At 52.3% G+C, this 27,981-nt stretch overlaps 13 protein-coding genes across 13 annotated transcripts; 6 read left to right on the plus strand and 7 right to left on the minus strand.

Annotated features, from left to right (window-relative positions):
* The first annotated feature begins 236 nt into the window (after positions 1 to 236).
* Positions 237 to 987, plus strand: BDW47DRAFT_79690 (uncharacterized protein). Its single transcript, XM_024819879.1, has 3 exons — positions 237 to 414; positions 469 to 578; positions 636 to 987. The coding sequence occupies exons 1-3, from the start codon at positions 291 to 293 to the stop codon at positions 735 to 737; spliced, it is 336 nt and encodes a 111-aa protein (XP_024668243.1). The 5' UTR covers positions 237 to 290; the 3' UTR covers positions 738 to 987.
* On the minus strand, positions 885 to 2,527 carry BDW47DRAFT_129232 (sugar porter family MFS transporter; the record flags this gene model as incomplete). Its single annotated transcript, XM_024816965.1, has 3 exons — positions 885 to 1,923; positions 1,984 to 2,371; positions 2,431 to 2,527. The coding sequence occupies 3 exons, from the start codon at positions 2,525 to 2,527 to the stop codon at positions 885 to 887; spliced, it is 1,524 nt and encodes a 507-aa protein (XP_024668244.1).
* Positions 2,528 to 5,242: 2,715 nt separating this feature from the next.
* On the plus strand, positions 5,243 to 5,626 carry BDW47DRAFT_129233 (uncharacterized protein; the record flags this gene model as incomplete). Its single annotated transcript, XM_024816966.1, has 3 exons — positions 5,243 to 5,248; positions 5,302 to 5,364; positions 5,441 to 5,626. 3 exons carry the CDS (start codon positions 5,243 to 5,245, stop codon positions 5,624 to 5,626), a joined length of 255 nt encoding a protein of 84 aa, XP_024668245.1.
* A 268-nt stretch (positions 5,627 to 5,894) lies between these two features.
* Positions 5,895 to 6,823, minus strand: BDW47DRAFT_79740 (glycoside hydrolase family 11 protein). The gene is made up of 2 exons (XM_024819880.1): positions 6,368 to 6,823; positions 5,895 to 6,319 (listed from the first exon to the last, which is right to left on the minus strand). Exons 1-2 carry the CDS (start codon positions 6,631 to 6,633, stop codon positions 5,920 to 5,922), a joined length of 666 nt encoding a protein of 221 aa, XP_024668246.1. The 5' UTR covers positions 6,634 to 6,823; the 3' UTR covers positions 5,895 to 5,919.
* A 122-nt stretch (positions 6,824 to 6,945) lies between these two features.
* On the minus strand, positions 6,946 to 9,009 carry BDW47DRAFT_134448 (Zn(II)2Cys6 transcription factor; the record flags this gene model as incomplete). The annotated part of the gene is made up of 4 exons (XM_024818084.1): positions 6,946 to 8,008; positions 8,061 to 8,511; positions 8,559 to 8,681; positions 8,760 to 9,009. 4 exons carry the CDS (start codon positions 9,007 to 9,009, stop codon positions 7,312 to 7,314), a joined length of 1,521 nt encoding a protein of 506 aa, XP_024668247.1. The 3' UTR covers positions 6,946 to 7,311.
* Positions 9,010 to 9,439: 430 nt separating this feature from the next.
* BDW47DRAFT_112585 (FMN-binding negative transcriptional regulator) lies at positions 9,440 to 10,367 on the minus strand. The gene has a single exon (XM_024814198.1). It carries the CDS (start codon positions 10,135 to 10,137, stop codon positions 9,592 to 9,594), a length of 546 nt encoding a protein of 181 aa, XP_024668248.1. The 5' UTR covers positions 10,138 to 10,367; the 3' UTR covers positions 9,440 to 9,591.
* Positions 10,368 to 11,067: 700 nt separating this feature from the next.
* Positions 11,068 to 12,736, plus strand: BDW47DRAFT_79754 (putative transsulfuration enzyme family protein; the record flags this gene model as incomplete). The annotated part of the gene is made up of 2 exons (XM_024819881.1): positions 11,068 to 11,224; positions 11,280 to 12,736. Coding segments are annotated over 2 exons (1,195 nt in total), but the record flags the coding sequence as incomplete, so codon positions are not given.
* On the minus strand, positions 12,583 to 14,683 carry BDW47DRAFT_112587 (putative oxalate decarboxylase). The gene is made up of 7 exons (XM_024814199.1): positions 14,215 to 14,683; positions 13,923 to 14,158; positions 13,671 to 13,864; positions 13,274 to 13,616; positions 13,094 to 13,214; positions 12,745 to 13,041; positions 12,583 to 12,602 (listed from the first exon to the last, which is right to left on the minus strand). Exons 1-6 carry the CDS (start codon positions 14,345 to 14,347, stop codon positions 12,845 to 12,847), a joined length of 1,224 nt encoding a protein of 407 aa, XP_024668250.1. The 5' UTR covers positions 14,348 to 14,683; the 3' UTR covers positions 12,583 to 12,602; positions 12,745 to 12,844.
* Positions 14,684 to 15,766: 1,083 nt separating this feature from the next.
* On the plus strand, positions 15,767 to 17,323 carry BDW47DRAFT_129238 (uncharacterized protein; the record flags this gene model as incomplete). The annotated part of the gene is made up of 4 exons (XM_024816967.1): positions 15,767 to 16,033; positions 16,085 to 16,630; positions 16,693 to 16,877; positions 16,933 to 17,323. The coding sequence occupies 4 exons, from the start codon at positions 15,767 to 15,769 to the stop codon at positions 17,321 to 17,323; spliced, it is 1,389 nt and encodes a 462-aa protein (XP_024668251.1).
* Positions 17,324 to 18,096: 773 nt separating this feature from the next.
* On the plus strand, positions 18,097 to 19,124 carry BDW47DRAFT_112590 (uncharacterized protein). Its single transcript, XM_024814200.1, has 3 exons — positions 18,097 to 18,352; positions 18,418 to 18,574; positions 18,629 to 19,124. Exons 1-3 carry the CDS (start codon positions 18,250 to 18,252, stop codon positions 18,912 to 18,914), a joined length of 546 nt encoding a protein of 181 aa, XP_024668252.1. The 5' UTR covers positions 18,097 to 18,249; the 3' UTR covers positions 18,915 to 19,124.
* Positions 19,043 to 21,555, minus strand: BDW47DRAFT_112592 (putative alpha-1,3-mannosyltransferase). Its single transcript, XM_024814201.1, has 2 exons — positions 19,810 to 21,555; positions 19,043 to 19,751 (listed from the first exon to the last, which is right to left on the minus strand). The coding sequence occupies exons 1-2, from the start codon at positions 21,131 to 21,133 to the stop codon at positions 19,294 to 19,296; spliced, it is 1,782 nt and encodes a 593-aa protein (XP_024668253.1). The 5' UTR covers positions 21,134 to 21,555; the 3' UTR covers positions 19,043 to 19,293.
* A 3,427-nt stretch (positions 21,556 to 24,982) lies between these two features.
* On the plus strand, positions 24,983 to 26,463 carry BDW47DRAFT_134450 (CRAL-TRIO domain-containing protein; the record flags this gene model as incomplete). Its single annotated transcript, XM_024818085.1, has 2 exons — positions 24,983 to 25,756; positions 25,837 to 26,463. 2 exons carry the CDS (start codon positions 24,983 to 24,985, stop codon positions 26,461 to 26,463), a joined length of 1,401 nt encoding a protein of 466 aa, XP_024668254.1.
* Positions 26,464 to 26,646: 183 nt separating this feature from the next.
* BDW47DRAFT_134451 (alpha-hydroxy acid oxidase) lies at positions 26,647 to 27,927 on the minus strand (the record flags this gene model as incomplete). The annotated part of the gene is made up of 3 exons (XM_024818086.1): positions 26,647 to 26,799; positions 26,902 to 27,791; positions 27,840 to 27,927. The coding sequence occupies 3 exons, from the start codon at positions 27,925 to 27,927 to the stop codon at positions 26,647 to 26,649; spliced, it is 1,131 nt and encodes a 376-aa protein (XP_024668255.1).
* Between the last annotated feature and the right edge of the window lie 54 nt (positions 27,928 to 27,981).

The following is a 27,981-nucleotide window of genomic DNA, read 5'->3' on the forward strand; positions in this document are numbered from 1 at the left end:
CTTTGCTGAAGCGCAGTGGTTGCAATTCCATGGATATCGAGTTTAACTCTGTAGATCAGACCATCGATCCATTCCCTTCCAATCATAATCATTGCCATTATGAAACTGCATTCAATATCATTGGTTGTGCATGGCATCCGGGCTGCCAGTCTGTCCGATTAGGGTTTGCCGCGGATGGCGTGACATCATCATGATCATTCCACTCAAGCGACGCGCCTTTTATATTAAACCTTTCAAGCATGCCCCCTCGATTCAAAGCAATTGTCTTCAACCGGTGAATTCAAACAATCATGTTGAGACTACTTCGCACTCCTGTTACCCGCGCCCCGATTAACCGCGTTCCAGCGGTCTTGTCGTCCCGAGTCGTCGCAAGGGGTCTCCACCCCGAGGTGCATTCCATCAAGGGGGACGACTGTATGCACATTGCTGCGCTATCACGCTCATTTCCAACACACTGATAACGTCTAGTTTACTTGGCTCCCACTTTCCCCGACGATTTTGAATCCCCGACGATGTACAGGAACAACATTGGAACGAGTCAGTGGGACGAGATCCACGCCACATTCAGCGAGGCTTCGGTATGTAGCGCCGGCGCTTCGTTGCAGTCTGCATTCTTTCGGTACTAATTGGAACAGGTCAAGGCCGACCGTGGCGATATCAGCTTCGAGACCGTGTCTGAACGGGGATTGGAAGGGCTGGCACCTGAGGAGATGGTGCCCAAAATGGACGAGATGTAGCTATGTCTTTGCCTTCGAGACTGCTTCTGACGGGCATTCTTGATCAAATTGGGTCGTTGGCATTGGGAATTCAGTATGGATTTGTGTATCATCGGAATCTGATACTATTTTTCAATCGGATTCTCTTGCTTGTCATTGTCTCAAGACCTACTTGACTTCCTCCACCTGGTGCACCATACCATCCACCTTCGCCTCAACATCTCTCTCCTGCGCGTGCTGTCCTGGCATGACGGTTCTCCCTCCCTTGGAAGTGAACACCCCGCCTGTAAACCCCCCCTTGCTAAATAGCATGGGGATATCCTCCAACTCAAGACCTTTCGTCTCAGGGTAGAAGAAGTAAACCATTGGAATAAACACAGCATTCAGCACCGCAAAGATCACAAACGTCTTCCACCCAATATTATCAAACGCGATCGGCGTAATCTTTACCACAGCAAACACCGCCATCCAGTTCCACCCCGAAGCCATGGCTTGCATCCGCGTGCGCACCCGCGTCGTGTTTAGCTCTGCCGGATAGAACCATGGCACTGGCAGCCACCCGATGCCGTAGAACAGCTGGAACACGAAGATGAATGCCGTCGCCCCGTAGGCGCAGTCCCTCCGGTTCAGAGAGAGCAAGATACTGACCATCACGAAGCAGAGACACAGGCCGGCGGAACACACCATTAGCAGAGTACGTCGCCCGAACCGGTCCATCAAGAATACCGGAATCGCTGACCCCACGAGATATGTGCATTGGATGCAACCGCCCAGGATCATTGATAGGTCACGACTCATGCCCATCGTGGTCTGGAACATCACTGGTCCGTAGTAGTTGATCATGTTGGACCCTGTGAATTGCTGTCCTAGCTCTATGGAGATGGTTATCAGCAGGCGGCGCAGGTTCTGCGTCTTCCCCCAGGTGAATAGCTCCAAGAAGCTGAACGGTCCCTCTCGTTGCTCCTCTTCTATCGCTGTTTGAATATCAAGGATGGTCTTGCTGACTTCGGGGTCGCTGGCGGCGCGGTTCTCGATTGCCGCCACCACCGCGCGGGCGTCCTCGTGCCGGTCGTGCTGGACGAGCCAGCGGGGCGTCTCGGGGAGGCCAATTATTTGGAGGATTAATAGAATGGCAAAGACCGCTTGGAAGGCGAGCGGAAAGCGCCACTGAAACGAGGAAGAGCTGAAACTCGTGCCGTAGTCCATCCTGCCCCGCACACGTCGTCAGTCTCGTCGGATTTATACAATATGAGCAATATATACAAACCAGTACGCAATGACCACACCGAGGATGGTCACCGTCCCCTGGGTTGTCAACAACGCGCCTCGACACGACGCCGGCGAGCACTCGCTCTGGTACACCGGGGCCGTGGAAGAGTTCATCCCATTGCCAATGCCAGTCACGATTCGTCCTGTAATAAGCTGCGCCACCGTGTCGGACGATGCCAGAATTATAGTTCCGATAACCATGATTGATCCTCCGGCCATGAGCATCGACCGTCGCCCGTATCGCTCCCCAACAAAGTAACACAGGATTGACCCCACCACGCATCCGATATCGTACAGTGCCGTGATATTTCCTTGCATTGCAGGGTCGGGATTGTTGAAGTCTTGTCCGAATCGATTTTCCGCGCCAACGATTCCTGCCATAACGCCTGCCTTTGTCAATATTTCATCGTATGTACGGGGGATGGCATGGGGGGCAAGAACGTACCCTGATCGAATCCTAGCAACAAGAACGCCTGGCATGATGCCATCGTAATGGCAGCTATCAACACCTTGCCGCGGAATTCATGTTTCCAGAGATGCATCTTGTCTGGTTGATGTAAGAAATGGTTGGGACAACGGTTGGGGTCGTCACAACATCGTTAAACAGGTTCAGGAGCTAATCCTCAGGTTATATTCCGCACTGAACTCCCTCGCGGAAGGTTCACCCGACTGCACAACCCAGCTGTTTACTTGCCGATGTTGCAGGGGGGTTAATACAGCCAAGTAGTCGATCATACCTCATGAGGCATAGATGCTAGACGAGCTCGGTCTATCTTCTCCCGAGATGCGGAGTTCGCTTCCCCACGTTTTCCGCAAAATCTGGGGTTGGTCGTCATCGCAATACCGTTTCGTGTCATTTCTACCTAATATTTAATGGCTCTCGGTGAAGAGTGCGAGGTATACTTGTATTGATTTGTCATTTCTGAAAACGAGGTTGCCATCACGATGATGACAGATGCAATGAGCCTAGGGTTGACACGTCCACGTGCACTTCGAAGTCTATTGAGCGAAAAATATCGCACTTGAGTTATGAACTGAGTTGGGAAGATCTTCTATATCATGTATCGCTGGATATTATACCTTTGCAGCCGGCTTATATCGATGTTTCTCGAGGGACATGAGCATCCAGCTGAAAACGACTCCCCGGGTGGAAAATGATGTGAGGAGGTTGACAGCAACGAGGCCAAAAATCGCGTGCTTATATTAAGGAGCCGCGGCGTATGCGAGCGAGACACTAGGCAGGAACATGTCATGTTTTGAACAATCTTATGACCCCACCAGCTGCAGCATATTCTGAACCTTCAACGACAGGGACAGGCCCGGCATCATTTGCACAAGAGCAATCGCGTTCATAGCAGTATCAACTTCATGTTGGTTGCATATCAATACCCCATGCGGGAATTTCCACCGGTAATCGACCAACATCTGCCCCTTTCACACCCTGCATGTCTCTCAACATTCCCTCGTGTCTTTGACACAAAGATTCCTTCCGCAGGAGGCCTTCAAATTACCTAGCGTTTGCAAGTGGGTGTCGGATTTCTTCTGTCAAATGGATGGAGTCCCATGTCAAACTACTCAGTCATGCTCACTGCATGTGTCTCATTCACTGTTGCCTTGCTGCACGGGTTACGGGTGGTCACTCGGCAGTCTGGGCATGGTTCAAATATCCCTCATCCGAGGTCACCTATACCCGGCTTATTGGGTTCTTCGCGGCTTATACGAGTCAGAGAGTAGATGTAGACTTTTCGGTAGAATAGGAACTGAGGACTGGGCTTGTGCTTGACTTTTCCTCCATCGTCTCTGCCTTTTTTCCTGGTCTAGCGCCTTGTGAATGATGAGACGAGCCTTGTTTTCTATTTTTTTCAAGCTTCAATATCCAATCAGGTCTGAAAAAATGCAGGTGCCAATGTCATGTGTCACAGGTTAGACGCTGATGATATATATGTGGCTGACCGAGAAGTGTTCCATTTCTGGAGAAACATTTTCAGGGAGAGTGCGGCTGTCAAATAAGAATAGACTAATTGCTACAAATGAGAAGAAAATGCCTGAAAGGCTACAGGACTGACTGGAGAATTGACTAACCTCGCAGCATGTCTTTCAGGGACGAAGCCACACCCACATCCACGAGCACTCAGACAAATATCTCCCAGAGACCGATTTACAGCGGAAAAATCTCGCAATCAGGGGCTCGGAATCCAAACTGATATAGTCCTCGTATCCAGTACCAAAGCGCTGTGTAGATTACAGGGGACGGACATAGTTTAGCTGGTATAACTGTAAGCCCTTATAGGAGCTCGAGGTCCCTACACGACAAAGGGGTTATACAGGTAGTATACCTTTGGGGCTCATCGCAAGTCAATCCACGTCCTGCGAAGCATTGAGGCTGAGCACAACTAATTTATTTAAACTTCGGTGGCATATGTGGCGCTGTTGGGCTTTTCCACATTTTTTGATACGAGACATATGAAAGATCTGACCGTCTGCTTTGACCATCGGTCTGGAGAACCTCTTGGGGAAGAGGGGGGCGTTCGAATATCTCTACGCACGTCTAGACTACCGATCAATTCCGACTCGTGTTGAGCATCCAGTCAAGCAGTTATCGCCGGTTTGCTCCTTGCGTGTCTGATGTTGCCCATCCCAGCCAGGTAAACATTGCATTTCGGACCCCATCACCCCCGCCAATTTGGCCTGGTCCGTAACTTAAAGTCTATATGTGGTATACTCATTGGCTCGCAGAGCCGCCTCCACTTGTCTCTTGCATCCTCCAGCCTTATACCCGACGCTCTCACCGTTCCTCGTAGCCAGATCGGGATACAAACCGCGAGTAGCCAAGAACACAGCTCACGCTATCATGTAGCCCCCGTTGGGCTCTATGACCCTAGAGCCGATCTTAGGGGTCTCATTCGCGCGGAAGCCCATTCTGTGTATCCCTGCTAGTAGCTGGCCCCGAGAAATTAATTCTCCAGATACCCTCAACTGGGATATCCAGATGTCGATCATCTCGTATTATCGCCGACGTGGGCCCAGTGGCTCGTATCGAATTCGTGTCAAAGAGAACCGCTGGTTGTTTATGAGTTTATTCTTTTTGAGGGCATGGGTTTAATGGAGACATCTTGATGCGGTGTGTCCATTCTTGGCGAGATGGTCTCCGGCTATATAAAGGTAGACATGTTCTACCTGCTGAACAAGTTCTTACATTTAATTCAAATCAACATTCCTCGGAACTCTTCCAAATCAGTTCTTACCAACCATCCACAATGAAGGTACGAGACGCGATTCCACCGCTGTCTAGAGCAAACATACTGACAAGAAGCAGTTCACTGCCGTCCTCGCTCTTTGCGCCCTTGCCCCCATGGCTCTTGCCCAGGGCTCCCTCATGGTTCGTTTTCCTTTCTCTCCTGCTCCCGCTGGACTTGCCGATGTCCAATAATATCCGCTAACGTGCTGCACTGTAGGACAAGAGGGGATGCAAGCCTAGCAACTGTGCTTGCATTGGCCGTCAGGGCCAGTTCTGCGGTGACGAGTCCATCAACAAGGCTTGCACTAACGGACACGTTTTCGAGTGCAATGGTAACAGTGGCAAGAGCTGTGACTACGGTGTGCGTGACAGCTGCAGAAAGTGTGGCAAGCTTAGCTGCTAGAGATTTAATCTTGAGAGCATTACTTAGTTCTGGTCATGGCTGTTTATGTTTGAGATAATCTATTGCTCGGGGTCGTCATTATTCCGGGAAGGAACAACACACCTCTGCATGAGTACATTTTGGAAGAGTAATTGGAGATTCAATTTCATCCTTCGATTTTGTAATCGATTTAGGTGTAACCAAAGTATATACAACTCTCAATCTCCCCATTTCATACTCAAACCAATCGTTAGATTCCAATAGAGAAACATGTTTGACACAAAGTTCCCAGATCAACAGTCGACTGTAGGCCACTATTCAATAGTCATGCTAGCAGACCCACTGCTCTGATACCCCTCAGTCGCAAGAATCAAGTAGTCATGCGAGCCCAGTGTCAGCCCCGACTTGGACCACGCATCAAAGTGATTCTGCACCGTGACTGTGCCACCCACGCGGTGCTCGGTGCGCACCGACCAGTACTGGTCGAAGGTGGCCGTGCCTATAATGGACGGTGCATCCACGCGAGTGGTCTTGTAGATCTTGTACGTGCCGCCGTCGCTCTCCACAGTGCCGAGCTGCTCAGCGCCAGTCGACGGATCGTAGGTGCTGAAGCTGTCGACGATGTAGTACTCGATCAGCGGGTCGGTTGTCCATCCGTACACTGACACGTAGCTGTTGCCGCTGGGGTTCCAGGTTCCGCTGTAGTTGATGACCCTGCGGACAATAAGTAAGACTCATAGTATGCTGGTTGAGGCATCCTACTTAGCACTACCGGGGTTCCAGCCTTTGCCAGCAACGAAGTTTCCGGTCTCTTTCCACTCCACGCTGTATTGGCCACCCTCGCCGTTGGTATAGGTCACATCACCACCACCGTCGGTCCAAAAGGAGTAGAAATAGCCGTTATTCGTGCCAGTACCGGGCTCGGTCGCCTGGCGCTTAACAAGTTCAAGCAGCGCCTTCCCATTTGGGGCAGCACAGGTGACAGAAGCGACGGAAAGCGCGAAAAGGATGGATTTGAGATTGAACATCGTGTAGTTTTCAAGTGAAGATATGTTGCGGTTGAGAAGTTGGGATGTAGAAGACGAGGGGATGCTTCGCGACTTTTTATAAATTCAGTCTCCCTTGGTTTGTCTCCAATTTAGCCGGCAGTAATGGAGGTAGATCCGGTCAGATCACCCGTGGGCCTATCCCCGTCGATCAATAGCCGGCCGCGGGATGTGTTTCATTTTGATTGACATGCACTTTTGCCGGCCCCTCTCCGTTTCAACATCCCTGTTCCGGCAGCGTGACCAGGTGCAGGACTTTGACGAAATCTTCGTCGCAGGCTTGAGGTTCAACATAAGTCGAATTTCTTATTGTGTGGCCATGTCAATGTGAGCCTTGAGTAAGGATTCTGCTCGTCCTAGGTATGATAGGACTTCCCATCGTTTTGGCTGGAAACTGCCGGCTACTCCTCTTGGCATCAAGCGCCTGCCCACGCCGTAACAAGGCCAAGACGCTGGCAAAAAAGCCACACCCCGCGTTATATATCCGGGTGTACACAATGCCTAATGTAGGGTTTGTTTTGGGTCATTGTTCACCTTGCACACTACCGGTTGTTGGCGACGCCATGTCGCTCAGTTCGGCCCGATCAGACCGCTGCTGATCAGCTGGCTATTCGCGGTTCTCACGGTCGATGTGTGAGATGCTACTCATACAGCCGCCATTCAGATCAAAAGCCAGTCGCGGCCCAGTCTGCCGACGGTAAATATCCAATGTGAAGGCTTCCTCGCGGTAGTGTCTTGCGTCCAATATGTCTGCAAAATTTGTGCAGCATTGAGTACATTCAGGCAGCTGGTATAATCCCAGAATCGTCCGAGACTCTCTATGAGAAAGTCCCGGTGCGACTGTTCCTGACATACAAGGCCAGCAATGAACATCGGCCACAGAATGCACTTGAACAGTGCGGTATCATCGCGTAGTGCCCCGATCACGCTAATCAACTCTGCTACTGTTGTGTGCTGTGATGTGGTGGTCTTGTCGATGATGTCGAGTACGCATTGCCCGTAGATACAAGCACCCAGTTGGTAGGCCCGGGAAAGTGTGCAGAGACCATTGATGTCCCTGGGGGCTGACGGCTCCTGTGGCAATTCTGTAGCCCATAGGTAGCTGTCAAAATTCTTCACGGATTCCAGGACAGAGCCAACTTCGTGAGGTTGGTCAGGAGAGGAACGGGTTATATCATTCTCCTCTGCAAAAATATCCCTTTGCGACGAGAAAAATTGGATAGCACTTAGAAGATACCCGGGACAGCCAAGAAATGACTGTTCAACAATGTCGCGCAGGCGGGCTCCTGATCCGTTCAACGAGAGAAACCGGGACAATAGTTTGGGCCGCACAAATGTAGTTCCCAGAGTTTCAATCCTGGCATGGTCAGTATATGGTGCATGTACCTTGACAGACCTACAGTGCATACAAATGGATCTGCGTAGCTAGGAACTGGCGAATCCCCTGGATGGTGGATCCTGGATCATCAGGGTTCATCATGGCCATCATGGTCTTCGCACCGTCCAGATGGTAGTTCCAACGGTCGCATCCCGATTCCAAAAGGTCTAAAAATACCAGCAGAAACGTGGTTGCCACGGTTGTGTCTCGCTGGCACGCTTTCGGGTCGCTTAAGGCATTGGCGAGGCCTTGGATGGAGCGATGTTTGAAACGAAGAGCCGCCTGATGAGCATCAGCTGACTCTGGAAGTGCTGATGCCTGATGCTCCGAGAAGGGTCGTCCGGTATTGGCGCGGTGACGGGCAGCCAGGGCGAGAATTGTCTGGAGGAGCACTGGGTCACCCATGGCGAGGGATATGAGACTTCGAAATGGATTTTTCTCGCTGTCATACACGATGAAGACCTTGCATATGCGATCGTTGTCTGGCCCGATTAGTCCACTACCATTTTCTCATAGCTAGGTCACTTACAATATTCTAGGTAGTACATGGAAGTGGCATCCAGATTCGGTATGGACAAAGCACTCATGGTCAATCCCAGGGTGTTGGGGCGGCCATACGCCGAAGCATTATCCAGTGCATCAGGGTCTTTGTCTGCCGAGCACAGGTACGCCGTTAGGTTCTACCTCATACCAGAGTAGCGGAGATTCGAGACATCATTGAGGAACTCACCGTGGTTTAGGTTAGGCCCCGCATCGGCGATCAGCTGCATAGGACCCTGGCCAGCGTTCTCCACTTGAGGCCTAGCCGTCTCTTTGAAAGACTTTCCTCGCATAGAGCCCCGGATAGCTACTCCACGAACCCATCGCAACGGTCTTTCCCTGAAACACTCGAGCCCGGCCTTCTCACATTTGAGGCAGGGCTCCTTGGAACGGTCACATTGGATGCGCCGCCGGCGGCATGTATAGCATGGTTCGGACATTTCAGCCACGAAATCGGCCTACGAGAATGGAGGGGAATTATCCACTCTTAATATCACAGTTTGCATGGTTACCAGGAGAGATAGACGAGGTTTTGTGGTGGACGAGGGGCAGATGTAAATATTGCAGGAGATGACGATGACCTCGGATCAAACATGAATATCAGGCACTGACGCATCGTTATCAGTCGCGCTAGCCTGTTTTGCTTGTCACGTGTCGTTATGTGCATAGTAGTGCTTGCTGAGTCAGCTATGCAGTCTCTGGGTGCACAAGTGGAAAGCCGCACTGGTAGTGATTCACTGCCAAAATTGTGTGTCCAATTCCACCAAATTGTCCGTAGTTCTTTCTACTGTTTATCACTATCAAAGAACACGGCAGGACTCTCGGTTTGGCGGGTCTTTTAGGTGTGTTTTGGACACAGTTTGTACCAATATATATTCCTGCTCCCGCCCTAGAGATGATCGGTGTTGTTGAATATTTAATGGCGTAAATCCCGAGAGAAGAAAACAACAATGTGAGACACTTTGAACGATATATGCACTAGATACCAAGCAATGAGACAGGACGTTACGAGATACTTCTATCTATGAAGCCTTCTGATCCTTCTTCTCCCCTCGCTCTTTTACACTTTGCGCAATGCCATCCCCCGTCTCGGTCCCCAAATGAGAAAACCCACCGATGACACCCTCGCGATCCCCTGGACCCATCTCCTGACTCATCTTGAATTTTCCCTGCAGTCGATCGATTGTGATCTCGATCCCGATGATGTTCTTCTTCAGCAGGTCCACGTAGCTCGTTGGCGAATCGGACACCGCCCACGGCGTCGGGGCCTCCCCGCCGGTATACCCCATGATGCGGGACTCAGACTGCTGCGTAAGATCGGTGACCTGGCGCTGCAGGAAGGATCCGGTCTTTTCGGACTTGGAGTCGCAGAATACGCGGATCTTGCCGTATGCTTGCACGGCGGAGTAGTTCCACGTCGGCACGACCTTCCCCGTCGCAGGCTTGGTCTCGGTGTAGAATTTGGGCGTCACGTAGTGGTGGTGAGGCCCGTTAAAGAGCACGAGCACTTCGTCAGGCAGGTCTAGGCTGGGATGCCCTTGCGCGTGCTGTGCGGCGAGGGCCTCCATTAAGACTCTGGCTTGAGGGTTTTGCTTGGCGATATGACCACGGAGGATACCGTTGGACGGGGTTCCATCGCTGTTATCTGGTACGTCAAGCACGAAGGGGATATGGCTGGACTGGATCAGCGGGTGTGATGAGGATTTGATGGCTGTGGTGAGGATGCCGAGGGGATTGTCCCGGATAAGTTGTTGGAGGACGGGTATGCAGCCCTCAGCGTGGACTGCACGGAGATACATGATGGCGGGGGTTCAACTGTCGTATGATACAGTTGGAGAAAGAGGGGCACATTCTCCTTCTTAAATAAGTGTTATTGATTATCTTAAGGATCTTTTGGTCCTGTGATTGGTGGGGATCGCCGAGGACAGTACGATGACTCAGATGAACTAGAATATTGTAGCATATATAGAGAAGAATTGAATTAATATGATGATAATTTCATTTATGGTATGGGGGACATGGTCTCTCCTCCCCGAAGCCTTGTTCTATACCTCAACATATCTTGAGAGACTCATGCTGCTCCCACCCTTATTAATGTAGCTGTGGAGTCGCCGCTTGGCCTGGGCGAATTCAGTGCGCGTACATGGCTGTGATAGTCACTCAAAATCGGGACGACTTATTGTCAAAGCGAACGCTCACTACATACACTGAGCTGTAAAACCGCCCATTACACTTCTTAAACATCTTTTGAAGGTACCTTCTTGTTATTAGATTCGTGGTTAATAGATTCTGTAGTCGAGGCCCATGGAATCAAAGAGGATGCCATACCAGATGCGGCAGTTGACGGGAGTGGAGACGCGTGCTGAATTAGGGTTGGCCAGATCACCACCCTGTATCCACTATTCAGCAACTTTCGGAAAGTGGAGAACGCCCAGCATATTTATACCCTTGTTGTATGTTCGACGAACAATCCTCTTTAACAATCATCCTCCCTGCAACATGGCTCCCTCGAATGACTCCCATCCCGCGACCAGGGCTTTACACGCCGACGACCCCCTCAATCTCGTCACCGACGTGGCACCCCCAATCCATTTATCCACCACCTTTCGCTTTCCTAGCCACCCCGATCAATTGGTCCCCAGTGAAGACCCAGTGGTAGGTAAATGCCTCTTCCAATCGTCACAGGGATAGAACTTGACGAAAATTTTAGGATGAATTTGACGGAAAAAATTATGTCTACGCTCGCGAGTTTGCCCCCAACGCCACCCGCTTCGAGCGCATCCTCTCCTCGCTGCTCAATGGACATGCCGTCAGCTACGCATCTGGCCTAGCTGCCCTTCATGCGGCCTTGGTGCTGCTGAATCCACGACGTGTGTCAGTGGGAGACGGGTACCATGGCAGCCACGAGGTCATCGGTGTGCTGTCCCGTCTGTCAGGCTTGAAGAAGCTGGCCCTCGACTGTCCGGCGGAGGAGCTAAGCGAGGGGGATGTTATTCTGCTGGAGACGCCCGTTAACCCATTTGGGACCGCGTTCAGTATCGAAGAATACGCCGCCAAGGCCCACAGTCGCGGCGCGTATCTCATGGTCGACAGCACGTTTGGCCCGCCCGGCTTGCAGGAACCGTTCCAGTGGGGCGCGGATCTCGTCATGCACTCCGGGTCTAAGTACTTCGGAGGCCATTCCGATTTGCTGTGCGGAGTCCTAGTAACCAAGCGCGCGGACTGGCTGAAGCAGCTGTTTGAGGACCGCCTGGCGCTGGGCAACGTCATTGGCAATATGGAGGGATGGCTGGGCGTGCGCAGTCTGCGTACGCTAGATTTGCGTGTCCAACGCGCCAGCCAGAGTGCTGAGAAGCTGGTTGCGTGGCTTCAGGCTGGTTTGGAAGCAGCAAACCCAGCGCCAGGGAGTGAGAAGAAGGCGGTGCAAGATATCGTGCAGACCATCTACCACGCCAGCTTACAGGACGAACCGTGGTTAAAACGACAGATGCCGAATGGTTTCGGCCCAGTGTTTTCCATCATCCTGCGGGGGGAGGAGCTGGCCCGGAACCTACCCAGTCGGCTTCATTTCTTCCAGCATGCAACCAGTCTAGGGGGTGTGGAATCGCTTATTGAGTGGCGCGCCTTGTCAGACTCGCGGGTTGATCGGAGTCTATTAAGAATCAGCGTGGGACTGGAGGATTGGGATGACCTCAAGGGTGATCTTCTTCAGGCGTTCAGGACTCTTGGTACCAGCCACGCGCAATGAAAATTCACTTCCCCATTTCGCAAAAGGGCCCGATCTGTGCTTAAAAACCATATATGGGATATGTTGGAACGCCGGCTCGTGCGCCGTCCTGCCGGATGGAAGGGGAATGTAGTCTTGATGAGAACCGTCAACGACCACATGAGTACATCTATGCTAGCAGTATGATTTTGAATACGTCGAAGTATCAACAGTCCAAGCCGGTTGGGTAGATCGGTGCGCTTAGAGCAAGAGCCACCAAGGAAAGTTCGAGTCACAACAGGTTAGTCGTTGGATATTAGCCATCAAAGGTAATATTATTGTCGAAGCCAGCGTGTACCATCTACCTAGTGCCGGTAGGAGCGATAGGCCCCAGATATTAAGGGTAGTTCGTGCTATCTTGTTCTGGCCTCATTTCTTCTCATTTACCGCTGCTAAGTGACCGAATTACAGTAAATTAGTGCAATTATGGGCAGCGGAGCAACTGCCCGCTATTATAAAATGAATTACAGCGACGAGAATGGAGATATCGCCCGTACGATCGAGCAAAATCAACCCTTGACCAGAAGCTGCTTCTCCTTCTTGATCTGCTTGACCACCTCGATATCGACCTTGAGGGTGTTGGCGACGGTGTCGGCGGGGGTCAGCGCCAGCCACTGGGCGAGTGAAATGTCCGCCACACGGTCGCTCTTGTATATTTCGATCCAGATAAGTTTCTCCGTCTCGGAAGTGTTCTCAATGTAGTGGCCTGGTTACATTAGTATTGATTCGAGAAGTGGTAGTTGATTAAATTTACTCACCACTGTTATCAGGGAAGACGCCGGTATCTCCTGCGCGGAAATCGAAAGTACGCGCCTTGGAGTCGCCCAGGAAGACGGTAGCGCGGGCTGTACCCTGGTGGAAGTACAGCCATTCCTCGGCCTGATCTTGGTCAGCATTCGCTTTATGAATAGGCGGGAACTGAAGGACGAAAATCATACGTTAGGGTGCCAGTGCAGCTCGCGAAGGCCCTTGGGCTCCAACTCCACAACGGCAGCGGCGAGGGTCTTGGAGATGGGGAAGTTGGTCGAGTCGATCTTGCGGAATGTGCCACCCTGGCCCGGGACAGGCTCGGGGTCGTGGTCGTACGTGTGGTACACGTAGGAGCTGGCGCCCTTGAGAGTGCCCTGGGGCGCGTCGTCCAGCTCCTCGCTGACGGTGCCGTTGAGGATGTAGGGGTCCTTGGAGGGCACCTTGTCGAACACGGACGCATCGACACCGAAGTTCTTGGCGAGGATATCCTTGGGGGTGTGCTTGATCCAATCGTCAACCATGAAGGTGGTGCTGTGGGTTTATTGTTAGTCTCGTGTAAACTCAAGAGGTAGTGGAGCGACATACCCAACTTTCTCGAAGTCACCGTCATCGAACGCCAGCAGGTACTCGTTCTCGTCTTCGATACCCTGCACATTATGTGCCACACCCTTGGGGAAATACCAGATATCACCGTAATTCAACTGCTCGGTGGTGAATTGACCGTTCTCGTCCACACCAGTCAGCAGAACGGAGCCCTTGTACACAAAACCCCATTCAGCCTGTTTATCATAGTCAGCGATAATTTCCCGTTTGGCTTGTCTCATGAGAAATACTTACCACGCGGTGCCAGTGCAGCTCACGGATAGCACCCTTAGACAGATGTTGCTGTGCTCCTGAGATATCATGGCTCTGGGGCAGGTCCTGAACAATTTGTTCCCGGCTCCAGCCTCCCGGGAAAATGCGCGCCTTGGAGTCAGAGAAACTCCACTTCAAGTTGGGTACCCAGCCGTCATCTGTGCTCTCCTGGCCCAGGTTGGCAGGGTTTTGCAGGTCAAGAGGCTTGTTGGTGCCGCCTGAAGACACCGTCGCGTTAGTCGTGATCGTAAAGCATGGAGGGAATTCTTCTTACCATAAATGGGAGCTCCTTTGCCTTCGCCGTTGATGGGCTGGCCATCCTTGAAGCCCGAACGCTTCCCAACTGCCGGTGAGGCCACAGAGAGTGTCGCAAAAAGCGAAAGTCCAAATAATTGACTAGCCTTCATGATGATGACCAAGATATCTCCCAACAATGTAGACGACTAGGACTTGGATTGGCATGAGAGAGCGCTAACAGCCTGGTATATATTTGCCATTCCATCGCGAGGGGTCGCTGTTCGGGATCTCGAAAATGAGGAATCACAACATTGACCCTGAAAATGGTGACTTTTTATTGATGTTGATCGCGATCTACACGACCCAGCGGGGATGAGCATCGCCATTCGCACCCCCATTCGGGAACGTCCCAAATCACGCCATTCAATCTTGTCAATGATGCCAAATTGGGACTTCTGGATCAAATCATATCAATATCTTGAGAAAAGATCAACCGTTTACTTCGCTTGCGACGTGAAATTCTAGAATTGAGCGATGAGGGGTTCTGGTGAGTGGACGCGATGGGGTGGATGACGAAATGCTTGGCATATTGTAGAAATCGCATCGCACCCACAGTGCGGATTTCCTGGATTGCCCCTTACGGATAGTTTGAGTCAATCTGGAAATAATCCTGCAGAAGCAAGAAGGCCCCTGCGGCGACTTTCGGCCCTGATGTCATTTTTATTGGCCGTGGGAGTCCCGTAGGGTCCGTATTGCATAGGCAAGCCTTGTTAGAGTAGCAGGCCAAGCACAGGGATGGTGGACTTTCGAGTCCACCAGCCCGCTCCTGGCCATGTGTCGATCAGTTCGCGCAGGCCCTAAATCCTGGGCGAAGCTTTGGTAGAGGCTATCTCTCTGGTTCCCCGTGGTGGGATTGGGAAGGTCGACTCCGACGCGAGGCTATTCCCATGTGCGATGAATCCATGCGTTGTACCTTTAGTTGTGATAAACTCGTTGCCAAACCAATAAACAACGACTAAATTATCTAGGTCAGGTCGCCGGAGCTGGACATCAGTTGGAGTCTGCCAAGTGTCAGCAATCCGACATCCCTGCGTTGACTGGTATACTGGGTCATCAGTCGACGATCAAGACACTATCGAGTTCGGTCTGTCCATGTGGTGGATTGAGATTTTGCTCCTAGTTCTGCTGTCTTGGATACGATGACACCATCTCTAGCCAAATATATCAGCTAGAAGGGCTCTGTTCGAGAGTCAGCTGGAGGCATGCCTATTCCAGTAACCCAGTGGTCGGTTTCTGGCGTGGTTTTTGAGGGGGGATTTGCAATCACGCAGATCGAAGACGTCTTATACCAATCTCCCTTCCCTGCTGTCGATTGACATAGTTTTGTATTGCGTGCTTTGTCGCATATCTTTCATGACGCCGAGTGTGTTCGTGGTGGACAGGACTTCGACAGGATGCGTCGATATCGGAAATGAGGCGCGATGATGAGATCGCTAGGGGGGCCTGAAAAGTGCATATATAGGTCCAGAAATTCTCTCAAATCCGCTCATTCATTGAGACAGTGAGGTCTAACATCCACTTCCGACATCATGCGGTCTTTTCTCATTTACTTAGCCTCTACGGTGTCCATTGGTGCTTGCCTTTCCCTTCCTCCTTTGATCCCCAGCATACCCGGGGTGACCGAAGTGTTGAACAACGTGGTTCCCCCTCTGCCTATTTTGCAGGTCCCAACCCCTGCTGAGGACAGCCCCCCCTTCACCCCAAGTGATATCAAGCCCAAGAAGATTGGTTACTTCTGGACCGGTGCTGGAGACAAGAAGCATAAGGACTTCCTTGCCACCTACAGCTTGGACGATGTATGATATCCCTAACACTCGCCGATTAATGGCCCATCTAATTCTTTGTAGGATACCTTCGGAGAGCTGATTTATGTCACCGATGTTCCCACCAGTGGCAACGATCCTCACCACCTTGGTCCCTCCTTGGATGGCAAGACCCTGGTCGGTGGTGGATTGCTATCCCTGCTGAAGACCCAAGACACCGCGTTCTACTTCGATACCTCCAACCCCTATCGCCCCAAGTTCAAGAAGAGCAACCGCGCCCTCCTGTCCTCTATTGCCGACGAGATCCGTGCAAAACCCGAGGGGGGTTTCTACATCACCTACATGGGTTCAGCCCTGGGTACTGCACCTGGTCGTCTTGTCGAGACCGACGAGGAGTTCAATATCATCCACGAGTGGCCCGAGGACGTCCCAGGAATCTTGAACATCTTGGATGAACAGTTTTCCCCGCACGGGCTGACCATCGATTGGGAAAAGAAGCTCATCCTGACGTCGGACTTTGTGGAGCCCATCAGTATTCTGAAGCCCAGCCCCCGAATTCGTCGTGCACACACATTGCGTCTTTGGGACCTGGACACCATGAAGATTACAAATACCATCCGAATCCCGAACGTAAGTTAGGTCACTCTTCAATTCCCTATTTCGGGTCAGCAATTAACGTTGGATTTCAATAGGGCGGCGGTATCCAAGACGTCAAGTTCATCCCCGGCAACAAGGAATCGGCGGCCCTGGCGACCGCGGTCCATCTCGGCCAGGTGTGGATCATCTACCCTCATCGCAAAGATGAGAACGGTAACCCAGGTGTGGCCGAGATGCTCTACGACCTGGGGGACAAGGCCCGCGATACCACAGCCATCTAGTAAGTACCACTGCCAGTCCGCATTGGTAACCTGCCAGTACTGACCATCCCCCAGTACGGATATCACCCAGGACGGTCGCTTCTTCTACCTTACCCTCACCACCGGCAACCACATTGCCGCTCTCGACATCAGCGACTTGTCGAACGTTAAGCGCCTAGACGACCCCGATGAGGACCAACCTACCATCGGACCCCACTATGTTAAGGTCACTCCCGACCAGAAGCACCTTGTCGTCACCGACTACTTCGTCCAGACGGGCGATATCGGCATCATCAATACCCCGGCTGATTTCAAGGCCCTTTACATTGACCTTAACGAGGACGGCAGCATGAGCTTCAACCGCACCATCGACTTCCAGAAGGAGTTCGCCAACCGCGGTGGTGCAAAGCCGCACTCCACCGTTGTCTTCGACCTTACGGACCCAGAGAACCCGGTGTACTATTAGCCTGTCGCCGGAGACTAATGGAAATCAACGTAATGTATGGGAGGCAAGCGGGGAGCTGGATTGAAACTATTTAGTAAATAATTAATATGCTCGATGCCTTTATGTGCACCGGCCTGCGGTGCCGAGTGAAACAGGGTATGAGTCTTTTGATTTTGGCCTCTATATAATCAGGAATCACAGGGTGAGATACTTCTTATCCACGGATTTTGACATGCATCACGTAAGTCTATTAAGTGACTCTTTTGGTCACTTTCTTCGCTCTAAATTAAATGAGGGCGCACAGACCATAGGCGTAACGACTCCTCCAGCCCTACAAGCATGAGATCCACGAGATCAACATCCCAAGGAACGGCAAGCGGGTGAGTCATTAGCATACTGCTCGGGCAAATTTAACCATGGGACAAGTGTCTTGGCCACGCCCAACTTGTCCCATGTCACTGGTTCCCAAGACACGCAGCGGATCTTACAACAGCAACAGCAGCCCCCGTTTGGAACAATGGCTAAGTGATTGACGTCGCGGTGGATATAACGTTCCATTGTTAATTGTGCACTGCCATCGGTGTCTCTAGTTTGCCTAGGTATCTACTTTGGGTTATCCCCACTATCTGGGTTCTTGGAGGATGGCAACAAATAAGGTTTTCGCAGATGCGAAGTATGACGCATGCCACGATCGCAGGCTCCATGCTGCAGATTACTGCCCAGATTCTTGGAGGCCTTTATCCGGAGCTTGTTTATTTGCTGGTGGTTGTGATCATGAAGAGGGGTTGAATATGGCATGACATGCAGTATGATGTCATGGGCACTGGTGATGACATATATGTACTGAGAATCGCCATGTTCCCCGAGCATGAGAGCATCCTTTTTGAAGGCTCGAATTCACCCAATTATCATCGTCATACTCTTTGAGCCAAGTTCAAACCATCATCATGGATATCGTGCAGAAGTTCGGCCACCTCAAGACCGACCCGAAGACGGGACGGCGCACCAGCTCCGCCCAGGCGGAGGAGGAACTGGCCTTGAAGCAGCGTGGTACGTTCCAAACATCCCTTCATATCTTTTGTTTAGAGTATTGGGCCTGACTCTCTGCTGGATAGCGTTCAACTATCTCCTGGGCAATTTTGGTCGCCCTGATAATGACCACCCGGACCGGAGATCTAGCGGCGCTAGTAACATGGCTGGCATGGTTTACGCTGCGCAGCAGAATGCCCGCGCTGAGAGGGATACTACTCCCTCTATCCCTGGAGATAGCCGGTATGTTGCTCCCCACTCTCATTTATATAACATGCCGCTAATCAGGAGTCACAGTAATGGGAGCCACGTCAATGATACCGCCAGTAGAGAGGAATCATCTTTCGACATCGATGATGACTCGGGCAGAGAGGCAGTAAATGATGGGGATGGAATCAGCCCCACCAATACTGGCCCTACGTATCGAGATACGGTCCCTCCTTCTTACAACACGGTCAACGAGACAACGTACTATCCCGACAATGCAGTCAGAGAATCAAGGTATTATCCCGACGATACGGCCAGAGAGACGACCACAACTGAGTATGTTCCGGGAGCACCCGGGATTATCAGACCCATTTGATCCCCCTGTAACCAGTGTAATTTCAGGCGTCGGAGGCGTTGGGTCAAGGGGCCTGCGTGGAGGGCTATCTCATGCTCCTAGACTGTATACGTCGGGATAACTCCATGATCGACAGCTCCACTTGTCCTGTGTTTTGTTTTGTTCCAACATTGTATAGTAACCTTTCCCGCTCAGTATAATGATATCACAAACCATGTTTAGTTGTTTAAATCTGTCTAGAAAGTCCGTGTTGGAGAAGAAGTATATCTAACTCATGAGGAGACCTTGTCTTAATGTCCATATCGGCACGGATGAGGATAGGTTGTACATGTCCATGGAACACGTACATTTGTAAAAAAAGAAAGAAAAAATTATCTTAATATACAATAATAAAACCATCTCAACCTCTCTTCCCGCCAAACGCACGAGCGCGATATCCCGCCTCGGAAATCCACGCTAAAGTGTCCTTCTCCTGCTCCGTGAAGTTGGCCGCGTTCTCCGCCGTCAAGCAGCAGATATTGTCCGAGTGCAATTGCCACGCCCCCGGGTCGCGCACCTCCCGCGGCTCCTGGATATACGACTCGAAGCGCGCGGGCTCGTTCTTCTTCCCGGAGTACTTGTTCGCGAGAAGCCATCCATTGAACCAGAGAGGTTTTCCGTCTTCATCCAGGTGGAGGAGTTGCGGTGCGCAAATGGTGTATTGCGTGGGGGTTTCGTCTTTATTTGGGTCCTCGCTGGGATTTTCCTCTGGTGTTAGTTGCGGCTCGAGGGTTCCCATGGTGGCTGCGTCGCCCTGGTGGAATGCGTAGTCTGTGTCGCCGACGAGTTCCCATCCCAACCAAAATGTTTCTTTGTCGCCTGGTTTCAATCAGCCGAATTCTTCCCGAGATAGTTTCAACGCATGAAGCAGACGAACCGTAAACCATGTCATAGACACCAACCCTGCCGGCTGCAGCATTTCCATCGCGGTCTGGCCCATTCATCCGCGCCACTAGGAGGAGCGCCACATAGTGCACCCACTTGTCAATCACTACGACCCCCGACTCCTGCATGTGTCCGCTGTCGCCTGTCCAGAAGCGGCTCTCAGTCGCCTTCTTTGAAATCGGCCGGGGGAGGATCTGCTGCATCCACTTCTTCTTCGACTCAGGCATCATGAACCGGTCCCGGAAGAACAGCGCCCCCGTCGCCCGGTACGACGGATGGTCGAAGAGATCTGCCGGGTTCTGGAAGAACAGGGCGTCGGCGTCGATGAACATCGCCTCGCGGAAGCTGGAGAAGAGGATCGCCCACGGCTTGCCGGCCCATCCGGCGAGTTTCCAGCCGCGGTCGGTCACCATCTGGCTCACATCGCGGGTTACCACGCCCGGGATGGCTTCGAGCTCGGCACGGAAGTCCTGGCTGAGATCACCGTCTCCCAGGTACATAACTTCAATTGGTAGGTCGCAGCCGAGCCGTCGGATAGATGGGATGGAGGTGAGGAGGAACGGGGCGTGGTTGTCTCCGGCGCAGAAGACGAGACCCTTCCCACCGTGGTGGAACTCCGCGTGGAGCGAGATGTGGTCGGGAAAGTAAGGCATAATCCACGGGAACAGGAGCATCGCGAACCGGGTTATAAAGGCGCGATACGCTTCGTATGCGTGGAGGACCTGCGTCACGTCCATCTCGAGCGCGGTGGAAATCCGGGGATCTCGTCGAACCGTCTGCAAAATGTCGTTGCGCGCGTGGACACTGCTGCCCTCCACAACTAGATGTAGGGCTTCCCACGCTGCGAAATGCTTTTTGAACGATCGTGTCCGTAGCCCTAACTCCCGCATCTTTTCCTCTCCCGTTCGATCGATCGGCCGCAGGAGGTCGCGGAGGAGGGCCTCGTCGGGGAGAAGGGAGATCACTTCGCGCAGGGCGCTTTCAAGCTGTGTGTTGGATCTGATGCCGTTCGTACTAGTCAAATCTCCGCTAGTAACAGGGTTTCGGGGTGCTTGAAGGGGCGTTTGGGGTAACTCGGCTTCGGGATCGTGTCGCGCTGGTCCGGGAATGGCGTGTGCGACGTCTTTCATGATAGCATCGGGCTTGAGCGGGCGACCGTGTGCGACCGTCAACGCCTCTCTGCGCTCTGGGTAAAACTGATCTGCAAAATTCACGTAGAAAAGCCACATTAGCAGCGCGACCACTATCAGCCTCAACGCTACGGCGCGTCGCCGTCGCCAGGAGTGCGGTCTCGGTCGCCACTCCATCTCTACCATACTGACGCCGTATGATCTGCAGATGACGGCTCTGAGAACAGTCTCACTCCGACAGAAGCCAGTCCCAGATGTATTGGCACATATTTTAGACTGATGTTGAGGAGATGGCGAGAACGGGTTCCTGGCGGAGAAGATGGATCTCCTGCACGAGGCAACAGCCACCAAAAAACCGAGCTTGGTCTAGTGTCCACGGTAGGAGATGTTACATGTGGTCTTGGATAGATCTCGACCACTGTGGACAGCAGCTGCATATATGTGAATATCAATTCAGTCAATTAGCCGGTGGCGTGCTGGGTCTCGTGTTCCGCCTCAGGCACCCCATCCGGCGCGACGCCACGACTTTTTGGTCGGTTCTTCGACCTATTTAGGGGGGTAAATGGGTGGTCGAGGCCTCCTGAGTGTGATTTTGTGCCTAAAATGCATCTCATTCGGAGTGAAAATTGTATCATGTCAGTGTGATTGCTGCAACATCCCTGAATGGTGCTGAGGGGCTGAGACTAGTGGATGCCATCTCAAACCTCACCAACGGGAAGTCATCCTGAGCGGCATTAGTCACACCCAGACCCTTGTCTGGTATTCTGGGATTTGGCCTTTGCATTACCAATTGGGTTTGAATGAGTAACTAGACAAAAGGATGCTTTTTCAACATAGCTTAAGGAACAGATTGGAAAGATCGGTGGTGGTAGTATCAGTGGGAAAGTCTCTGCTGTCGCACTGAAGATAGGGCTACTTACAGAGCCCAAAGTCCCATAATATATTTTTGTAGGAAATGTCTGACTAGAGCGTTTTCTGGTTGCCAATCATCCTTTTGTATTTGTGTATGTCCACTATTGACGCCGACTGGTTTGGATTGAATTTTCTCCTCCACCAAGGTACCACTGGGGCTCAAAATTCTCATATTTTCTCCGCTGTTCGGCCACAATGCAAGTGCCCTGACTTACAGGCCACACGGGACTTCCAAGCAGCCGAGGAATCAACAAAGCAAGCGATGCGCCACGGTTCCTGCATATTCTTTATCAACTCGGCCTGGAGCAAGAATATCGGTCGACACGTTTGCAGTATACACTCGTCGATCGACGCTTGTGGAAACAAGAACATTGGCCATGAGAGTTTCCATTTTAGTGACGCGCCCTCCCCTGTGATAGGAGTGTAAAGAAGTAATATAAAACAAGCATCTGATCAAGAATATTCATAAATATTGTAACTGATCTCATATATCACGACTAACTGTAATCTTGAGTTCTTGACTTCAACCTCGACATATCCGTGACTGGTGCAGGCATTGAGGACGTGGGGAAGATAGATGCGACGTATTCTCTCCTTCTGTGATAGCAGTGGTTCTAGGAGGAGGTCACATGGTCACCTCAGACAGTAACGGCCGACATAAGTCATTTCTTTTGTCTCGCATCTTGTTTCTTGTGCTCTTCTGAATCTCATCAACTGTGAGAATAGTTCTTATTATCATACCCCCTCTATCCAACTGTTCAACTAGATTTAGTACCGCTTCCATCAAGCCCGAGCGGAATCTGGCAAGAGCTTGCTGGGTGCGAGTTCCTGACACACTTCCCCCGACTTTCCCCCCGGACGTCGAGTGTTAGCCCTCGTGAGCATTACAGACAAAGGCGACTGAGCCAGCTCATCTTCGTGACTTCTTGCTACTCCGATCTCCGATGGTTGGCTCGTCCGCCCAGACATCAACTAACAGCAGCTGAACACCACAGCTATAACCGCAATGGGGGGAGGGGGACAATGAATCATTATCATGGACTGTCAGCTGGAGTACCTCGCGTGCTAGTTGTTCGCCGCCAACCCAAAAGAGAACAGAGTCTCCCACTTGCATTGAAATCTCAAGATCAGTATAGAACTTTGAAGGACATGGGAGCATGCAGTAATTCCCAGCAGATCTACTTCTTTGCAGAACATCACATCAGACAGAAGATAGCAATTTCACCTTGGTCTGCCCCTGACATCATACAACAACAAATATTTGTCGCTACAACAGGTTCCTCCCTCCCCTTTCTCGACCAATGGGCCGGAGCCGGCGAAGACTGGCGGTCAGCGCCTGAAACTCCTGAAGTATCTGCAGAAGAATACGTCCTACCCGAAATACAAGGCATATAGGCTGACGGAAACCACGACGTACAGGCTGGGGACAATGTACGAAGCAGACTATTTGAGGGAGCAGATAGGGCTGAACCTCCCCTCAATGCTCGGCATGAAGACTCCCCTGGCACAAATTGAGAATCAGCCCCGCAATCTGCAGTGAACGAGCTTTCCTAGAGGCTTGCAAAAAGCTCAGGTAATCACCATGAACGACGTCGTCCACGCGGAAGATGCTATTGCGTCTTTTGAATGTTCATCCGCCTACTGAAAAACACACAACCACTATCATAGAAGATGCCATAGTTGCTGTTGTATGAGATGTTGTTTTGATGGAAGTTGCCCTCCGAATACAGCAGGTCATTGAGGAAGGCACCGGGTTCCTGGGCAATTTAGCCACGGGAGTACTCGGTAATCGTGTGCCAAGCAGCCCTTGTGGTATGTAACCTATCCTTAGTTTCACTTACATTATGTCGCAATACAAGATGGCTGTCAAAGGGTACCTAAAGAGTTCGAAGGTGTCTGGATATTTTTTGTAGCCGAGTAGTATTTTTTGTCACACAACAACATCCCATCTATCTCATTCCATACACTACAACCCCTACCACATCATCATTCCCCTCGTCGGCGCTTCCGGGGTCGGTCATGAATGAGCATTAAATTTTTTGTTGTGGATTCCTTTGCCGCCTCAGGCATCGACCTCTCGTAGCGAGATAATTCATTGAAGCCCAGGGGTCATATACGGTTACGTAGACGGGTCAAAACAGCTAACAAGACCAAGGGGTCGAATCACGAAACTTCAGACATGATCTTGAAGGACAACCGTTGGAGAATAGACAAACTGTACGAGATGATGATTTCCACCCCGCAACGTGTCGAGAATACCGACCGTGGATCCGAGGTCCTGGGGCGATAGCGTGGCGATCGGCACGAGATGATTTCATAAGTTGCGCATCACTGCCGTTTCGTCGCGCCAGTGGGTCGGATGGACATGGGCTCTATCTGGTTTGGTTGGGGTATTGGCATAGGCTTTATTGGCATGGTAAAAAACAAGACCATGAACAGTCAGAAAAAAATTTGGCCGTGCTGGTTGTTGGTAGATGCATCCATCCGCAATGGCCCGACGTGTCAAGAGGGGTATCAGGGCACGTTGACTCGAACAGCCACGATCCTTCAGACAGACCCATCACCATGGGGTTTCTATGGAGGATTTCGGACCGGGGCAGTGGGTGGGGTCCCCAGATCAAAATGCAGAGTCTTCCCCGTACTTTCTTCCCCGACAAAGTTAAGATGAAGTGGAGATCCTTTCCTAGACGGGCCGTCGCAACGATTGACTATTAGGGCAAGCTGGATGTTTCCCCACGGTATGACATTATCTATCCCCGCGTTACTTCCCAAAACCCACATTCCATGCACAACCAAATGCTCTATCTCGCTCGTCAGGTGTGGGGTCGATCACGGTCCCCAAGACTTCCCCTTGTCGCCGCCAATACTTGCCGACGAGCAACCGCATTGCCTCCCTGAAACGGACGAGCTACGGCATTGTGAGATGTGATCCTCGGTTCGTCGATCCTCCTCGTGGGGTGGAATTTCATATGCTACAGACGATCGGTGAGGGGTTGCACGGAGCTGGGGTCGGCTCATTAAATCTTATATAGTGCGGCCCCCAATCGGTGGATTCAATCCTTCCCTCGATCTTTCTCCCTATCCCCTTTCTCCTCTTCGCTCTTTCCTCCCTTCCGATCAACCATGGCCACAAAACAAACCCCCCAGGGCTTCCTGGGCAACCTGACCGCGGACCAGGAGATCCGCCTGCGGCAGATGTGGGCGATCGTCCTGCGACTGCTCGACGCCCAGGCTCTCGGTGCCGCCGAGCCCTCTCCCGACCCCGGTGTCAACCGCCGCAACTCTACCCTCACACGTACTAGCACCGCCATCTCAGCCACGGCCGGATCCGTCTACACTGAAGCGCTGGGGAAGGCTTTGCAAGATGTGGGGGTCAGCTCGACCGAGATCCGCGCCGTGCGCGACGCCCTCACCGGCTTGACGACGGACGACATGCGCTTCGGCTTGTTGAGCACCGCCAAGTGCGACCACCCCGACTCGCTGCTGCTGCGATTCCTGCGCGCCCGCAAGTGGGACGTCGGCAAGTCGTTCTGCATGATGCTGCATGCGATGGTGTGGCGTATCAAGGACCAGCACGTTGACGAGAGAGTCGTTGCCAACGGCGAGCTGCACGCCCTTCGTCAGGAGAAGGATACCTCCAAGCCCGACCAGGCCAAGGCGGGCTCCCAGTTCCTAGCTCAGATGCGCATGGGTAAATGCTTTATCCACGGAGTGGATCGGCAGAGCCGTCCTGTTGGCATCGTGCGCGCCCGTCTGCACCGTCCTTCTGAGCAGTCCGAGGAAGTCATCACCCGCTACATTCTGCATGTTATTGAGATGGCGCGTCTCTTGTTGCTGCCACCGATTGAGAATGTCACCATCGTTTTTGACATGACGGGGTTCTCTCTTTCCAACATGGTATGTCGTCGTCTTTCTCCTTCGTTCCCTCTCTCTATCCTTCTTCCGTGTATGTGTGGGTCTGTACCTAATAACACTAGGAATACGCCCCCGTCAAATTTCTCATCGACTGCTTCCAAGCCAACTACCCCGAGTCTCTGGGCATGATCATCATCTACAACGCCCCTTGGATCTTCTCCGGGATCTGGCGCATCATCAAAGGCTGGATGGACCCTGTCATCGTTGCCAAGGTGCAGTTCGCCTCCACGTTCGCCGACGTCGAGAAGTTCATCGCCCCCGAGAACATTGCCCCCGAGATCGGCATGAAGGGCTCGAGCTACGAGTTCGTCGAGCCGTCAGAGACCGAGAATGACCCCATGCAGGACACGGCCACCCGCGATCGCCTGATGGACGACCGCACCGCCATCGGCGAGGAGCTGCTAATCGTGACGGGCCAGTGGATCTCGGCGCACCAGTCGAACGACCAGGCGAAGGTTACAGAGACGGTGCCTCGTCGGAAAGACGTTATTGAGCGATTGCGTGTAAATTACTGGTCGCTGGATCCGCATATCCGTGCGAGAAACCACTTGGACCGCACGGATATCATCCAGCCCGGGGGTCGGATTGCCTTCTATCCTGGGTCGGAGACCACGTCGGATACAGAGACGGCCAAGGCGATAGAGGTGGAGCATGTTGAGCAGGCGCAGGTGAAGGTTGTAAACGTGTGATACCATTTTCGCTTTTTTCCTTTCTTCTTATGTCTTCCTTTTTGTTTCTTTCTTCTTTCTTTCTTTCTTTCTTCTTTCTTTCTTCTTTCTGTGTCTAGATTATGATTATGGATTACGATTTGGTTCTATCATATGCTCTCTTGTAGACGATATGCATTCATCCCCTAGCATCTCTATAAATCACTACAGCCGTGCCATTGGTCCATCCGACCTCACCACTCCTAGGCAGGCTGGAGTAATATCAGCAACAGTAACACAACCCGTCAGCTGCATGCATCGTTTGAACTCGTCGTACAGGATGTCCAGTACCTTGGACACGCCATTCTCCCCGTCGTACTACTCGTCTTAGCGGTTGCTAGCAGATCAAGAAAAAAGAAAAGAAAAGAAAACAGGAGAGAGGGGGAGAGAGAAAAGAAGGAACAGAGAGAGAGCACATACCGCCAGCCCCCACGGCGTTGGCCGTCCAATCCAACAACACTGCGCCCCCAACGCCAACGCCTTGAAGATATCCGTTCCCGTCCGAATCCCCCCATCGATATGCACGGGGATCTTCCCCGCCGCCGCCCGAACACACTCAGGCAGCACATCAATCGTCGCCGGCGTGTCATCCAACTGTCGTCCTCCATGGTTACTCACCACCACCCCATCAACCCCGTACTCCCGCGCCAGGGCCACATCCTCTGCCGTCAACACCCCCTTGATCCAGATCTGCAACTTCGTCACAGACCGCAACCACGGGATCTCGCGCGCCCACGAATGCGCATCCTCGTTGAACGCCGCGAACCCCGCCACGTGCGTCTGCGCCGGGTCTTGGCCCCACGTCTGCTCCAGCATCGGCAGCGCGAGGTCCGCCGGTGTGCGAAAGCCGTTGCGTAGCTCCGAGTACCGCACGCCAAGCACGGGGCTGTCTGCCGTCAGGAAGATCGCCTTACATCCGGCTGCTTCAGCCCGCCGGATGATGCGCTCTTGGTGCGCGCGGTCACGCATCGAGTACAGCTGCATGGCGTGGCTGATGGGCGGGAATCCGGTCGCTCGTGCAGCCTGCGTGACGTCTTCGACCGCGTGGTTGCAGAAGGTGGATACACCCATCGGGACGTGACGGCGTGCGCAGGCGCGGCTGGTCGCGAGCTCGCCCGAGGGGTGCGCCATCGCTTGGAGGCCGGTTGGGGCGACCCCTAGCGGGAAGTCGATGCGTTGGTCCAGGACGGTGGTTGTGGTGTCGATTGGGGAGACGTCGACTAGAACACGCGGGCGCAGTCGGTATTTGTTGTAGGCCGTGGAGTTCTCGGCGACGGTGATTTGGTGGGTGGAGCCGGAATTATAGAAGTCTATCTTGTGTCAGTGGGCCATCGTTGTGTGGGAGAAAGGGATATGACCCTTGATTTTCTGAGGCAATTTCTTGGACGCTGCCTGCTTGATATCATCGACGCAGAGCATCATGCTCGGAGAGTTAAGGTCGGCCATGTTGACGGTGTCTGGGCTGGTTTTGCGGGATTTGCAGGAGTATCGCAAAGTCAA

Source organism: Aspergillus candidus, assembly GCF_002847045.1.
Source record: "Aspergillus candidus strain CBS 102.13 unplaced genomic scaffold BDW47scaffold_67, whole genome shotgun sequence".
NCBI classification, from domain to species: domain Eukaryota; kingdom Fungi; phylum Ascomycota; class Eurotiomycetes; order Eurotiales; family Aspergillaceae; genus Aspergillus; species Aspergillus candidus.